The 17,140-nt window shown below is 36.8% G+C and overlaps 1 protein-coding gene across 1 annotated transcript in view; it reads right to left on the bottom strand.

Moving 5' to 3' along the window:
- The window catches only part of THOC2 (THO complex subunit 2), a 115,872-nt gene that overhangs the window by 41,487 nt on the left and 57,245 nt on the right, over nt 1-17,140 (bottom strand). The window contains exons 9-12 of the mRNA XM_052662974.1: nt 14,575-14,667; nt 11,464-11,619; nt 10,711-10,883; nt 9,283-9,478 (exon numbers count right to left, since the gene is read on the bottom strand). Of these exons, the coding sequence (XP_052518934.1) occupies nt 9,283-9,478; nt 10,711-10,883; nt 11,464-11,619; nt 14,575-14,667 (618 nt within the window). The remainder of the gene's footprint in view (nt 1-9,282; nt 9,479-10,710; nt 10,884-11,463; nt 11,620-14,574; nt 14,668-17,140) is intronic.

The following is a 17,140-nucleotide window of genomic DNA, read 5'->3' as shown; positions in this document are numbered from 1 at the left end:
GTTGTGGGGAGTGTGCAAAGGCCAAAAGGACAGCTGAGGAACTGATACTCAAGGACAATCTAGATTTCTGGAAAGGATTTAGCTCAATATTCAGTGTGAGAAGGGGGAAAGCAAATAAGCAGTTCACATACTTTACTGGTAGATAAGGATATTTTGTGCATATGTGTTTTCATGATTGAGTAATTTAATGGGTGTTACTACAGGGAAATCTAACTTCCATGCAACATTTTCACATAAGACTAATTCAGAGATAGTCATATTACTTTGATGGGAAAACAATCAATCACATTTTTTTAATTGGCAGGGTAAAAAATATGGCTCCCTTTCACAGAAACAATTTAGTCATCAACATATATCCTGGTCAGCAAATAAGGAGTCCAGTTATGAAGAAGTGGCTTGGCAGAAAACAAACTAGACAGTTGCTTTTATTTTGTTGGGAGGAGGGGGATAATCCTCATGGCATACTGGGTGTACCCTGGGAGGCAGAAATAAGGGTATGTCATAATTGGAAGAATTAGGTTTAAAGGCAGTTAAGTTACTCTTTTCCTAGTATCAGTTCAGTATACTACAATTCAGATGAACCTAAAAAAGCTACATGCAGTTTTCTCCATACAGATAAGACATTTTCCTAGTTATTAAGCTGTCCTAATTCCCTTACTAGATACTTTCATTAGTTTTTAATGTTTATGTATCAATTCTCTGGATTTCACAAACAGGAAAATTTGAAAGAGAGAAAGAAATATGGAAACCACAATGAAACTATCTAGAAGAACAGTAAGAAAATGTTTCTATCAAAGGCTAGTTATAATAAAGATGAACAAAAAAAATATCAAGATATACACACAGGTAAAAGTGATTTCCTTTACACATTCCACTTCCTTGATTGTTTCCTTTAGCTTAACTTAATATGCTTTTTAATTCAGAGCACATACAAAACTTCATTCCCACAAAAGAATACTAAAAGCTTTATTGAATGGTCAGGCAGAAGTGGGAGACAGGATGGGGATGGACAAAAGATATTCATTCCTGCATTTGTTTACTATGTTCCAGGCACTGGGAATTCAAAGATGAACAGGAAAAAGTTTCTATCTTTGAGGAATTGACAAAGATAGTTCTTATCTTTGAAGATCTCTTTAAGATAAAAAACTATGCTTACCAATACACTATTAGGAACTGAATTTTTAAGTCTGAATAAAATTGAGCACACACAATTATGTCTACACAGACCATCAGCTATAAATGACCCCAAGCAGGTTTCATTCTTGCCCTACAATGACAGAGTAGCTGTCAGGGCTGCATAACAGTACCGAGCACAACCCCCCACATACAAAAAAAAATAGGTTCATCAAGAAGCGGCTTTCAGAGAGTTGAAAAATAAAGGTTGGGGAAAGTCGTAGATATAACTAGATCAATTACTTTTTTTTATTACTAATGTACTATTTTTAGTACCTGTTACTCATGAATGTTTCAAATACTAAAGTAGTAGCATACTAGAGTATACTTTATCTCAGAAAAGGGAAAAAAATGAAAAATACTTAAATTTAAGCCTAGGTTAGAATTCAAAGCTACATTTAAATAAATCATGGCATTACTTTCAATGTCCTTATTTTTCTTGTTCTTATTAGCTATCATTCACTGAGTACTATGTTCCATGGAATGGGCTAAGAACTTCAGATTTGTCTTAAAACTACTCTATGAGAAAACTTCTTTGATAGAGTCTATAGAAGACTCATCACAGTAACTTAAAATAGGAAAATATAGCCTATAAATTAAAACTAATGGGAACCTGAGTTTATCAAGCCTGGAGAAGAGATAACTCAATAGCCTTTCAGTGTTTTGGTTCAAAGTCTTTTTAACTTTCAATCAGAAATTCTTAAAGACTTCACAAAACATTTAGTTAGAAATAATCCCTTAACTTTGATACTACATCTTTTATGAAATCACAGGGTAGGATACTAAATGAAAAGTACTATCTTCCACCACATTTCTTTTTCAGTCAAGACAAACCTCTACTAAGATGCCAAAGAATGTCTAATATGGTCACCCACACACAGGATGACATAAGTGCTGGCTCAGTTTTTATCCCAGGGTAATTTTTAAATGTTACCTCTCTTTTACACACTTTGAATTATCTTTTCTGAAACTAAACACTGAGGTTCAATTTCAGGAAACAGAGAGGAGTTACAATAGTTAAATCAAGTGTTTGTATACTGCATGCATGTGGTCCACACTAAAAATTCTACTTTCTTTTCTTGTATAAAACAAATTTTTAAAAATTATACCGTTTGTACGTAAGAGTCTCCATTTGCCTACTAATAGATTTAAATGTCTGCCTCTCCTTGTATGTTTACATACCCCTCCCAGGTAAAAAACATAACTAATGGGAAAAATTAAGATCCTATTTGTAATTTGTTACATAGTAATTTATTACTATGATTCTATACCTTGTTTAGAATTGCCATATGAAGATATTCAGTAATAGCTAAAATGACTTCAGTTCAAACCAATTATTATAGGGGATAATACAAATATAAACATTCTAACAGTTGTTCCCTGCTCAGACTCATTAAACCGCAAGGGTACTGTAGATTAAACTTATGCTCCAATTCTAGATTGCCAACGACAGCAGTGTCTGTGTCCATTTGGACAATAAGGATTATAATGAAAAGTTCTGATTGTTTTTAAGATAGTTGACAAAATTTGTTTCTATTTTAAAATGGACACACGTCCATAACTACCTTTAACAAGTTCATTAAAACCCAGCAACAAAAATGTCCTTTATTTGAAAAAAATTCTTTGATTATTTATAACAAATCAACAATGGGAGGGGGGGACATTTAATACTACAATGTAAAGAAGCTAAAAGCATTCCCATATAAAATCTGCTCCTGAGGGAAACAAAACTGCTACTTTAAAGTGGCATCTTATATTTAAAGACAGAAATAGATTAAACAATATTAACACTTTTAAAAATTCATCAAAGATAGTGTAGCAATAGCTGACATAAGTGATAACTTATTATGATCTTAAAAATTCATGACAACTATTTTTAACTCTAAAATTGAATACCTAATTATTATAATCTAATTAACGTTTCAGTTCAGTTCACTTCAGTTGCTCAGTCATGTCCAACTCTTTGTGACCCCATGAATCGCAGCACGCCAGGCCTCCCTGTCCATCACCAACTCCTAGAGTCCACCCAAACCCATGTCCATTGAGTTGGTGATGCCATCCAGCCATCTCATCCTCTGTTGTCCCCTCCTCCTCCTGCCCTTAATCTTTCCCAGCATCAGGGTCTTTTCCAATGAGTCAGCTCTTCGCATCAGGTGGCCAAAGTATTGAGTTTCAGCTTCAACATCAGTCCTTCCAATGAACACCCAGGACTGATCTCCTTTAGGATGGACTGATTGGATCTCCTTGCAGTGCAAGGGACTCTCAAGAGTCTTCTCCAACACCACAGTTCAAAAGCATCAATTCTTCGGTGCTCAGCTATCTTTATAGTCCAACTCTCACATCCATACATGACTACTGGAAAAACCATAGCCTTGACTAGACTTTGTTGGCAAAGTAATGTCTCTGCTTCTTAATATGCTGTCTAGGTTGGTCATAACTTTTCTTCCAAGGAGTAAGCATCTTTTAATTTCATGGCTGCAATCACCATCTGCAGTGATTTTGGAGCCCAAAATAATAAAGTCTGCCACTGTTTCCACTGTTTCCCCATCTATTTCCCATGAAGTGATGGGACCGGATGCCATGATCTTCGTTTTCTGAATGTTGAGCTTTAAGCCAACTTTTTCACTCTCCACTTTCACTTTCATCGAGAGGCTCTTTAGTTCTTTGCTTTCTGCCATAAGGGTGGTGTCATCTTCATATCTGAGGTTATTGATATTTCTCCCAGCAATCTTGATTCCAGCTTGTGCTTCTTCCAGTCCAGCATTTCTCATGATGTACTCTGCATAGAAGTTAAATAAGCAGGGTGACAATATACAGCCTTGACGTACTCCTTTTCTTATTTGGAACCAGTCTGTTTTTCCATGTCCAGTTCTAACTGTTGCTTCCTGACCTGCACACAGGTTTCTTAACAGGCAGGTCACGTGGTCTGGTATTCCATTCTCTTGAAGAATTTTCCACTGTTTATTGTGATCCACACAGTCAAAGGCTCTGGCATAGTCAATAAAGCAGAAATAGATGTTTTCCTGGAACTCTCTTGCTTTTTTAATGATCTAGCGGATGTTGGCAATTTGATCTCTGGTTCCTCTGCCTTTTCTAAAACCAGCTTGAACATCTGGAAGTTCATGGTTCATGTATTGCTGAAGCCTGGCTTGGAGAATTTTGAGCAATACTTTACTAGCGTGTGAGATGATATATCTCATTTGATTCACACTGCAACCCCAGGAGCTAGACAAGACAAATATTATTACCACCCATCTCTGGCTTAGGAAAATGACTCTCCCTCCCCTAATAGCTAACAAAAAACAATAAATATCAAGTCAAGATTCTAAAGTAGCTGGTTCATAAACTAGAACCAGTTTAAGGATGAATCGTATTAAGGTACATTCTCCCCTAGTAACCCAAATTTTTATTATGAAAAATTCTAAGCTTACATAAAAGTTGAATCAATGTATGCTATCCATGAACATCTATATACCTCCTATGTATATTCAACAATTAACATTTGCCTTCTTTTTCTCTTGACCAAAAAAGTTACAGACATGATCTCAAAAAACTTCAGTGTGCATCTCCTAAGAGTAAAGACATTCTGCCACGTTACCACAATTATCATTATCACAACTATTCCTACTATCACCTACTGGGTTAGCCAAAAGGTTCATCTGGGTTTTCCCAGAACATCTCACTGAAAAACTGAAACAAACTTCTTGGCCAACCCAATAGTACCCAATCTGACCCTTTGACTCTAGGTTTCTCTATAAACTTTATCTGTGAATCAATTTAGAGCACTTCGGAGAAGGAAATGGCAACCCACTCCAGTACTCTTGCCTGGAAAATCCCACGGACAGAGGAGTCTGGTAGGCTACAGTCCATGGGGTCGCAGAGTCAGATACGACTGAGCGACCTCACTTTCTTTTCCTTTGGCTTTTTTACCAAAGTCCAACATAAGAAACAGTCAAATAAAGAAACTAGTCAGACAACTGAATTAAGATGACAGAGTGAAGCATAAACAGAATTTCTCTCCCCTGATCCCTAATGCAATAAACAAAATATAGCTTACTTTTTTTATGTCCCCAAATCACCACCAACCAAGCAAGAAAAGAGCAAATTATGCTGTTAATTTCAAGGGCATGCAAACACACACACACACACACAAAGATTCTAAACTACAGACAGTGTGGTATGGTGCCTGCCATTAACCCAATCCCCAGAAATAGTACTGAGCAAGGAAGGTAAGTAAATAAAATCCTTTAGGGAACAAGACCTACAAGGTAAGTAAGCAGCCTGAGGAAAATCCCTTCTGAGTAGCAGCACAGCAGGACTCTGGCTGCTAAGGCTTGCTGTCTCTCAAAGGAACTGGGCTCAGACTGGGGAATCAAAGTCCAAGGGAGCTGGATACCCACTTGGCTGGGCATGCCTAGTATACGATGTGTAGTCTCAGAAGACAAAACAGAGATCCCCTAAATGACGGCTGTACTCAGCCTCATGGAGCTCATTCACTCCCTATTCCAGACTACAGAGAAGTTGCTCAGTCATGTCACTCTTTGTGACCCCATGGACTGTATCCATGGGGATTCTCTGGGCAAGAATACTGGAGTGGGTTGCCATGCCCTCCTCTAGGGGTTCTTCTCAACCCAGGGATCAAACCCAGGTCTCCCACATTGCAGGCAGATTCTTTACTGTCTGAGCCACCAGGGAAGCCCAAGAATACTGGACTGGGTAGCCTATCAGTTCTCCAGGGGAAATTCCTGACCCAGGAATCGAACCAGGATCTCCTGCATTGCAGGTGGATTCTTTTCCAGCTGAGCTACCTGGGAAGCCCCATATTCCCCCTTTAGAAAGAACCTTAAAAAAAGAAAAAAAATGATTAAATTTCGAGCTAGGCAACCAAAGTCTTTTAAACCTATATATAAACACACAATGATTTGTTACAGTGAAATATTTTTAGGGTAAAAAAAATGAACCAAACTGCTAAGTCAGATCATTGGAAAGATGCACTTTTCCTACCACAACCTTAGAAATGAGAGAAGATAGATTTCTTTCCACACTGGGATCAAAATAAACTTTTTCACCTTCCCTTCTGCCTTTCTACCTCTGCAAAAATAGAGACTGGAGTTAGGGGCAGGCACCAGGCACAACTGTGATAGAATAAAGACAAATGAGGGCTACAGTGGAGATGGCAGAGTGGAAGACTTTTAGCACCTATGTATCTTAACAATATTGTATCTGTATATGTTTATACATATGTCTACATATGGGACTTCCAAAAGTTTGATGTTCGGGCTCCTGCTTACAAGTTTATGATACTCATAGCCAGAGAAAGAATTTCAAAACAAGAGATCTGAACATTAAGATTTTCAATGAAAAAGAATAACATTAGTGGGTGAAAGTAAGATGAGAAAGAGGCTGTCTACATTGTCTCAAAGTATCTCCCCACAGGATACATATTAACAACAAAGGGAAAAAAAGTAACTACACACTGGAGAAACCTGGCAGCAATCACCTTAACCAAGTGATTAATGCTAACATCACCAGTAATGGGACAAATTCACTTTACATGCTTCTCAATATTACACACTGGGAAAACACAACCCATGTTCTTTGAACAAGCACTAGTTAACATGACTCATCCTTTTCAGACTATAAGGATCAAGATAATGAAACACTGTTTTAGTTCTTTTATATGAATATATGCTATATAATAAATATCATGTATAGTAATGAACTACTTAGCAGATTTCTTTAGCGTACCTTTATAAAATATAAATTTGTTAACATTAAAAAAAAAATTATCTACCAGCTAAGTATCTAAAGCCAAATGAAATAGGTGTCAAGTGATTAATACACAAGAGTTGTTAATTTTCTATCCAGCTACTGTTATCAAAAATTAAAAATTAGGTGCAATCACCAAACACTGGAGAAAACCACATTTATGCTTGTAACAATTTGCAGATTTCTAGAGTCTTTTGGTTACACTACTTCACAACTGAAAAGAAATTACGCATTCTTTAAGACCCTGGTTACGCAAAGACCTCTTAGAACACAAAGCACAAACTATAAAAGAGAAGTGCTATTAAATTGGAATTAATCAAAATTTTAAACTTTTGCTTTACAAAAGACAGTAAACAAAATGACAAGGCAAATCAGACTGAGAACAAAGGACAACTGAATTTAAAATGGGCAAGAGATTTGAATAGACATTTCAATAAAAGTGATTACAAATGGCAAGTACGAACGTTAGAAGATGCTCAACATCACTGATCATTAGTGAAACATAAATTACAACACAAAAGATAGCACTACACACCCATTAGAATGACTAATATTTAAAAGACTGACAATACCAAATGTTGATAAGGATGTGGGGCATTAGGAAGTCATATACAATGTTCCCAGGAGTGCAAAATGGTACACACGTGTTGGAAAAGTTTGACAAAAAGTTAAACATACACTTACCCATATGGCCCAGCAATCCCAATCCTGGGGAAACAAAACATACACTCCCCCCGAAAAAAGACCGTAGAAGAATATCCACAGCAGCTTTATTTACAATAGCCCCTAATTAGAAACAACTCAATGCCCATCAACTGGCAAACAAATAAACTCTCTTATGTGCATATAATGAAATGTTACACAGCAATAAAGAACTACTGACACATACAACTGAGATGAATCTCAAAAGCACTAAGTGGAAGAAACCAGACAGAAAAGAGTACATTCTATACAATTCCATTTATGTCAAACTCTAGAAAAAGCAAAAGCATAGTGACAGAAAGCCTACCAGCGGTTGTCAGGAACCAGCAATGAAGGGAGGGAAATGATGGCAAAGGAGCAAGAGGAACTTGCTGGGATGATGAAAATATCCTATATCGTGATTGTGGTGGTAGACATACAACTATATACATCTGTCAAAATTCATCAAATTGCATACTTAAAGTTGGTGAGATTTACTGTATGTAAATTATAACTCAAGACTAACTTTAAAAAAGAATAATAAGCCAAGACACAGAAGCAACCTAAGTGTTCATCAAGAACGAATGGAGAAAAATATGTGGAGTCTGTGTATCTGTGTATGTACACACACACACACACAGACACACACACACACACACACACAAAATGGAATATTACTCAGCCATAAAAAAGAATGAAACAATGCCATCTGCCACAAAATGGATGGACCTTGGGATTATCATACGAAGTGAAGTAAGTCAGACAGAGGAAGACAAATATATATCACTTTTATGAGGGATCTGAAAAGATGATATAAATGAACTTATTTACAAAACAGAAATAGACTCACAGACAGAATAAATTGGGAGCAAAGGATGAACAGATGCACACTACCATATATAAAATAGGTAAGGATTTACTGTATCTCACAGGGAACTATATTCAGTATATTTTTAATAAACTATAATGGGAAAGAACCAAAAAAATGGTATAAAGATATATACATACATATGTATAGCCAAACCACTTTGCTGTATATATGAAACTAATATAATATTGTAAACCAACTCTATATCAATAAAATAATAAGTTTCCCTTGGAGTAATGATTAGGAGAGCATCTAAGGAAAACTCTCAAGTGTTAGCACTGTTCTATCTCTTGATCTAAGTGGTAGACACATGGCTATTTAGTTTGGAAAAAGCCACTGAGCTATATAATTATGGTTTGTGTGCTTTCTGTATCATGTTTTACTTCAATAAAAAGTTTACTAAAAAAAAAAATGGATCCTGAACAGTCTGAAGTCTGAGGCTAAAGGGACTTCACACAAATAATGGCAATGATTCAAAACTGCAGCCAATAAAATAAATGAGCAGAATAAAAGCAAGAGGAAAGAATGTTCAAATAACCACAATTATAAGAGGATTCAAAAAGCAATCACATGTCCAAACCATATTTTTCTACCTGGAGGGCTTGACTGGATTTAAGTTTTTATATATAAATGGTTGGGACACAATTGACTTTGTCCAAATCTTACTCAGCATAACATTTTCTTAAGTTTACTTTCTTTGTATTTCTAGAGATACATATAACACAAATATACTCAGAACATTTTCATTCTATAATTTAGCTTTCTGCTCTAAAGAAAAAAAACTTACTAACCTCCTTCATAAATGACTTGCCTATCCGCACCACTTTTGCAAATAAAATGGGATCGTGAGAAAGGTGGGGACCAAGGTAACAGAACATATTGAAGACGTCTCTCCTCAAATCTTCAAAGCTCTCTGCTTGTTTTGGTGCTCTCTTATTTTGCAAAGCACTAACAGGTGAGCCTTTAGCACCTTTAGGAACGCCAACTCTACAGAAAGAAGAAAAATGTATATATACTATGCAATGCTCCATTTTAAGTTAACACAGTCATATTATAAAACTTTTCTTACTCATATTTGCTTCTTCTATTTCATTTGTGCTTAACTTCATTATACCACATAATTTAACTGATAGAAGAAAACAAAAACAATACTCATTTGAAAAAACTCAGAGCTTAGGAGACCGTTTCAAATTAACTGCATAAGAAAAGGAAATCAGAGTAATGTAGGTTCCATGTAACAGGTAACATATTCATACATCACATGAACTTGGTTTTTAATTAAATTTGGTCAATATCAGGAATTTGGATATGGGAATGGGGAACAAGGGATGGACCTCAGAGACACAAAGATGAAAGAGAAAAATATGGAGATAACATTAAACATTTCTCAACCTGACTTCCACTACCTAGACTGAGCGTGAGGTAGGTGAGCAGCATAATGAAAGAGGGTATGTCACACTAAAAAGGACAGCATGCCCAGAGTTCTCACCTGCTGAGCAGGTGTTCTGCTGTGGAGTCACAGGGGTCACTCTCTGAAGAAGAGCCTTCATGGTCCACAGCCCACGTGGCACTGAAGGCAGCAGCCAGCAGCTATGCACGAGTCACAAAGCTGGGGCTTTTGAGGCAGGCTCTGATCTGTGGGGCTGAAGCCAGCACTGCTGCCAGTACTGCTCCTAAGTATCCTACAAATAGGTTGAGGGCTAGAGGACTGGTTGACACAGTAACCAGGGATGATGAGAGAGGCTGCACTAGCAATTTCCAGAAGAGCAGCCTATATGCCAGAAGAGACAAGGCAAGCAGAGTGGCACAGACCTCACTCAGAGCCACTCAACCCAAGATAGAGGAAAATTACACTAGGTAAAAACTTTAGGAATTCTCTCCTCCCCAAGAGAGAAGGAAAAGTCAAAAACAGAAGAATGGAGTTTTCACTCTCAGCGGAGCAAATCCTACCTAGAAATCTAACATGTAGCTTTTAGACAACACTGCAGCACAAATTCTGCAATGCCTGGTGTAGATGATAGGAGACAAGTCACTGATTAATACCTGCCAGAAGGATATGCTCTGTGAACATCTCTTATATTCTGATAAAACAATTTAAAATATATGCTTGATTGAATTAAAATATATGCTTGATTGAAGGAGACAAGGTAAATATGCAGATTTTATTTTGTAGTCCTAAACTCTTTCTACCTCAATTAGTAAACCATATGGTAACATACCTTCGATAGAGAGGCTCAATAGTTATATGAATCAGCTTGCAAATTGCAAGGGCTATTAGTTTATGTGAAGCTGCATAGTATGGAGGCATCTGATCCATAATGCTCTGTGCATGCTGCCAATCACCAATCTTTAACAAGGCTTCCAACAAACCAAGTTTTTGGTTGTCAGGTGGCTAAAATGGAACAATTATAGCAAAGATACTCAGAATACAGATACCAATAAATCTTTAAATATTTTTCATTTAAAAAACTAAGCCAAATAACACAATGTATATCAACAACAGTTGCCATTCACGGCAAATTCAACAGTATTTTCTTGAAAGCACAATCAAGTTTTTTAGTGACTGAAAAAAGAAATAACAGGATCTGCTTTTTCGTTTAGCAGACAAAACACGACAGTTTACAGACTTAGAATTAAATTCAGTTCTACTTAAGGTTCTATTGTGCCACAGGAAACTAGAATTCATCTTTGAGAATCCCTTCAGGACTTGAGAGACACTATACACAGAGCACAAATATAGTCAATACATGTGTGATATTATCTAGAATACATTCTGAAATTTATATAGGAAAAAACATGACAGCCTCATTTGGGAGGTACCAAAACCATGTTTGCAAATTAGTATTCCACAAACTAGGTTTCATCACAATCAAAATTAAGAAATTATTCTTCCACAAGTTGATTAACCATCACAAGTTGAATTTCATAATTCTAAATCCAGAAGACAACATTTATCAGAATAAATTATATACCTTCTCCACTTTCTCCTCTTCTTTTTCCTTTTCTTTCTCTCGCTCATCAATTTTATCAGAAGACAATACAACCATTGTAAGTTTCCTAACGATCTGCTTAGCTTCTACTATTTCTCGTTTGTGTTCATCCATAATGCAATTATCAGCTGGAAGAAGCTAAAAATAATTCATTAAAATTTCATAAGTTAGCTAATACTATTTGCATATATAAAAAGCAAACACTACTCTTAATTGATAAAACTGTACATAAGAAGTCTGGTCTATTTATGACCATAATTTCCCTTTGAAATAGGTCTCCCCCTTATTTTCATATTAACCTGACAGGGTTAAATACCTGAATGTTGTACAATTTTAAACTCAGGTAGCAATTCAAAGTTTCATCTCTTCTGTTAGAGGTCCTAAATTAATATTATACTACAACAGTAGTGCCTACCATTGCATTTGTTAGTTTATCCAAGAAAATGTGTACCTGTTCAATTAAAAATGTCAGAGATTTCCCCTTTAAAGGCTAAACTCCAAATTAAATAAAATACTATATACAGATCCAATTTGGGAGAGGTAAACTATTGATTTACATAATGGGGCAAATTTGATTCCTCTAAATGAAAAATCTCAAGTCAAAAAATTACGAACAGCTTGACATCTCACTTTTCATTTTCTAGACACCTATTTGACTTAAGTCACAAACTAGTTTCTAGTTTATTACAAAAGGAAAAGTATCATGTGGATAGTTGATCCTCCATTATGAAAAAAAGGATCAAGTATCTCAAGTATAGCCATCTTGTATGAGTAGAAGATGGTTAATATGGACAGTTCATAAATAGACACATATCCCACAAACCATTATTGAGTCATTTTTGCTAGGCACTATGGTGATAGCTCACCATTCCTGCCCCTAGAAATGCAAAATCTATTTCAATAGATAAATCTAACACAAACTAAAAAATCAGTAAATAATAAAAGGAGACACAGTGAGGGGCTTCCCAGGTGGAGCAGTGGTAAAGAATCTGCCTGCCAATGCAGGAGACACAAGAAATGCAGGTTCAATCCCTGGGTCAGGAAGATCCCCTGGAGTAGGAAATGGTAACCCTCTCCAGTATCCTTGCCAGGAAAATCCCATGGCCAGAGGAGCCTGGTGGGCTATAGTCCATGGAGCCACAAAGACTTGGACACGACTGAGCACATGCACAAGGAGACACAGTGAAATATTAAACTACATACTACAGACTTTATCCCATCAGTCAAAAAAGGGGAGTGGAAGAAAACTCATTATGGACTGGTGCAAGGAGGTAAGCCAGACTTTTTCTCATTCCTTATTCTCTCCACTGCCAATCAAACCCATTTTTATTGCTCTATTTATATACCTATCATATATCTACCACAGATTCTCATCTTTTACCTAGTCTACTTCAATTGCCTCTGAAATCTCCCATTAGTGGATTAACTCTAAGTTTTTAATTACAGTTCTCTCCATTTCTAGTCTTGTGTATTTTGAAAATATGGTATTAGGTATATATAAAAGTTACAAGGATTATATCTTTCTAGTACAAACAAGTTTATTACTATAAAGTGATTCTCTGTTCTGTCTGACAAGAATAATTTCCCTGGTATATTTTCCCATCCTTTTACTTTCAACCTTTCTTTGCCCTTAGGTTTTAGAAGTTTCATATAAACAATAAACTGGTTTTTAATCCCATCTGAAAATCCCTGTCACTTTAACAGGAATACTTTTAAACTCTGCTTTTATTTATAATTAAGCTGAAAAATATCAGTAATAAATTTATCATCATTTTTGTACTTTTCATTTGTTCTGCGAGTGTACATTTGCCTGTATAAACTCATACCTATATCTTCAGATTCTTCTTTTTCTGACCAGTTTTTCATGTTTTCAGTTTGTACATCCTTGTCTACACTAAATCTTGAATGGCTGTCTACTATCAACAAGAAAAAAATCCAAACTCCTTACCATGGCCCTTAACAGCCCTTCACAGTTTGGCCTCCAGTCTACTTCTCCATCCTCATTTCCCCTACATATCATCCTAGGCTCCAACCACTCTGAGCTTCTCAGTGTTCCCCTAAGGGGATAATGAAATCTTTTCAAACCTCTTGCCTTTATACTCAGTTAATTCTACCTACAATGCTTTCTACCTATTTAAGCCTAGCCAACATCTACTCATCTATCAAGTTCCCAGGTGAACGTCAGTAGTTTGGAGAAGCCTTTCAAAATCCCCCAATGACAGAGATGGTCACTACCTATTTTGAGCCCTCATAGCACTATGTGACTATTTCCAATAAAGTACGTATAGAATGCAAAATGTTTTCTCCCTTGCTAGACTATGACTGCTTCCAAGAGACTGATCAAATTTCATTCAGCTCTGTAACCATAATATGTAATGACAGGCAAGGAAGTTAGAAGTTAGAAAGTGATTTCAAAGGCAGTGAAGATGATGTCAGTTTTGAACAGTTCATAGATATCCTAATGCACAACCTAATAAAACAAGAAATTCTGTACTACAAACCTAGTGTTTTCACACTGACAGGCTAAGCTATTGCTAAACTAGAGGTCATCTATTACAACCACATACACATTCCTCGAGATCCTGCAATAAAAGCACAATATTAGTGATCTATTATCCAGCAGTAAAAACACCAGAGAAGCTATCTTTTAACAGTACACGAAAAGTTCCAAATTCATCCTGAACCCTCAAAATTAACATTTAGGGGAAAAGGAAAAACTATTTAGTTTATCCTATATTTCCCATAATCCGTGTATAATATAGAAGTCTAAAACCACATTAATTAGAACTTGGCCTCTCTCTCCATATGTCGTGGAGACATATGTCAAAGCATATGTCATATGCTTTGATGACAATTAACTTCATAGTCAACCTTGAAAACTGCAGCAGTGACAAAAGGTATTTTATTTCCATGGTTCCAATAAACTAAATTCATTCACTTTCTAAAGCAAACACAAAGCAATAATGTAATAGGGCTTCAAAAATTAAGACTTGAGAGTCTAGAACCAATCTTGGAGTGCTATATGGCTGCCTCCTCCTCTTCCCCACCCCTGGGATGAATAACCAAATATTCTTAGCAACCCACTTAACTTACATGTACATAAAGATCATCTAAATCAATAAGGTTAAATTGTAGAAGTACTGCTGCAACTCTGTATAAAGATGAAGGAGTCTCTCCATTTGGTTCCTTGAAAAACAAAAGAAAAGTTTCTATTTAGTGCAAAAAGAACAACTAAAATCTATCTTTTTAATCTACCAATGATTAAGAACAATTAGACCAAACAAATCTAGGGCAACAATAAGCTTCATTGCTCTTCCTGACCATGAATAACATTCAAATTCAGGACAAATATAATCATGCGAGTATCTCTTTTCACATTGGTACAACTGACGAACACAAGAAAAAAAGTTTCAAAAATGGACACATGCAAATATATGAATAAAATCTGAAACTTGAACATAATAAGATTTTATACTGCATAGTACTTAGTTTGGGTTTCTTGTTTATATGCGTGTTTTTTTAACTTGCTTTCTCAAGTACTTCTCAGTGGAATTGCAGATAGACAAGACTGACAAATTTGGAAGTGTGGAACCATCTGTGTCTGCTTTATACTTTTCTCCCTGTTCTTTTATTTCTTGGTTTCTGTGCTAAGTATATCTGCTTGTCAGCTGACTTCTCCTTCAAAACAGTTGTCTGTACTTCTTCCCTGGTAGCTCAGACAGTAAAGAATCTGACAATAATGCAGGAGACCTAGGTTTCATTCCTGGGCCAAGAAGAGCCCCTGGAGGAGAAAATGACAATCCACTCTGGTATTCTTGCCTGGAGAATCCCATGGACAGAGGAACCTGGCCGGCTGCAGCCCATGGGGTTGCAAAGAGTCGGACATCACTGAGGGATTAACACTACTACTACTACTATACTTATTACACATGGATAATCAAACATTTTAAAACTAGGAATGGCCAATCCCAGGTCAGCTCTATTGGTCCTACCAAGAAACAGATGGATCTCTGTCATCAAGATGACTTTCGCTTAATTTTTAAATGGCCTGGGGTCAGATGAATAGAAGAATGAAGTGAGGACAACTGGCAATTACTAAATGGCCCAATGCAAATAAAAAGCAAACGGTGACAATACATTATATTCTGCTCCTTTTTTAAAAAATTTATTTATTTTACGTGGAGGTTAATTACTTTACAATATTGTATTGGTTCTACCACACATCAACATGAATCCGCCACGAGCGTACACATGTTCCCCATCCTGAACCCCACTCCCACCTCCCTCCCCATACCATCCCTCCGGGTCATCCCAGTGCACCAGCCCGAAGCATCCAGTATCGAACCTGGTCTGGCGATTCGTTTATTATAATGATATTATACATGTTTCAGTGCCATTCCCCCAAAATGTCTCACCCTCTCCCTCTCCCACAGAGTCCAAAACATTGTTCTATACATCTGGGTCTCTTTTGCTGTCTCATATACAGGGTTATCGTTACCACCTTTCTAAATTCCATATATACGCCTTAGCATGGTGGCTCAGACAGTAACGCATTTGCTTGCAATGTGGGAGACCCAGATTTGATTCCTGGGTCAGGAAGATCCCCTGGAGAAGGAAACGGCAATCCACTCCAGCACTCTTGCCTGGAAAATCCCATGGATGGAGGAGCCTGATAGGCTACAGTCCATGGGGTCGCAAAGAGTCAGACACAACTGAGCGACTTCACTTCACTTCAGAATCTTTGTTTTTTGTTGTAGTTTCTATATCTTTTCACTGTATTGCTGTTTTTCTTTCTGGCTTACTTCACTCTGTATAATAGGCTCCAGTTTCATCCACCTCATTAGAACTGATTCAAATGCATTCTTTTTAATGGCTGAGTAATACTCCATTGTGTATATGTACCACAGCTTTCTTATCCATTCATCTGCTGATGGACATCTAGGTTGCTTCCACGTCCTGGCTATTGTAAACAGTGCTGCAATGAACATTGGGGTACACGTGTCTCTTTCAATTCTGGTTTCCTCGGTGTGTATGCCCAGCAGTGGGATTGCTGGGTCATAAGGCAGTTCTATTTCCAGTTTTCTAAGGAATCTCCACACTGTTCTCCATAGTGGCTGTACTAGTTTGCATTCCCACCAACAGTGTAAGAGGGTTCCCTTTTCTCCACACCCTCTCCAGCATTTATTGCTTGTAGACTTTTGGATTGCAGCCATTCTGATTGGCGTAAAATGGTACCTCATTGTGGTTTTCATCTGCATTTCTCTGATAATGAGTGATGTTGAGCATCTTTTCATGTGTTTCTTAGGCATCTATATGTCTTCTTTGGAGAAATGTCTGTTTAGTTCTATGGCCCATTTTTTGATTGGGTCATTTATTTTTCTGGAATTGATTAGGTCCCATTTGTTTATTTTTCCTTTTATTTCCAATATTCTGGGAGGTAGGTCATAGAGGATCCTGCTGTGATTTATGTTGGAGAGTATTTTGCCTATGTTCTCCTCTAGGAGTTTTATAGTTTCTGGTCTTACACTTTAATCCATTTTGAGTTTATTTTTGTGTATGCTGTTAGAAAGTGTTCTAGTTTCATTCTTTTACAAGTGGTTGACCAGTTTTCCCAGCACCACTTGTTAAAGAGATTGTCTTTTCTCCACTGTATATTCTT

Source organism: Budorcas taxicolor, chromosome X (assembly GCF_023091745.1).
Source record: "Budorcas taxicolor isolate Tak-1 chromosome X, Takin1.1, whole genome shotgun sequence".
Taxonomy (NCBI): domain Eukaryota; kingdom Metazoa; phylum Chordata; class Mammalia; order Artiodactyla; family Bovidae; genus Budorcas; species Budorcas taxicolor.
Note: the sequence above shows the minus strand (reverse complement) of the source record. Positions and strands in the feature narration are given on the sequence as shown.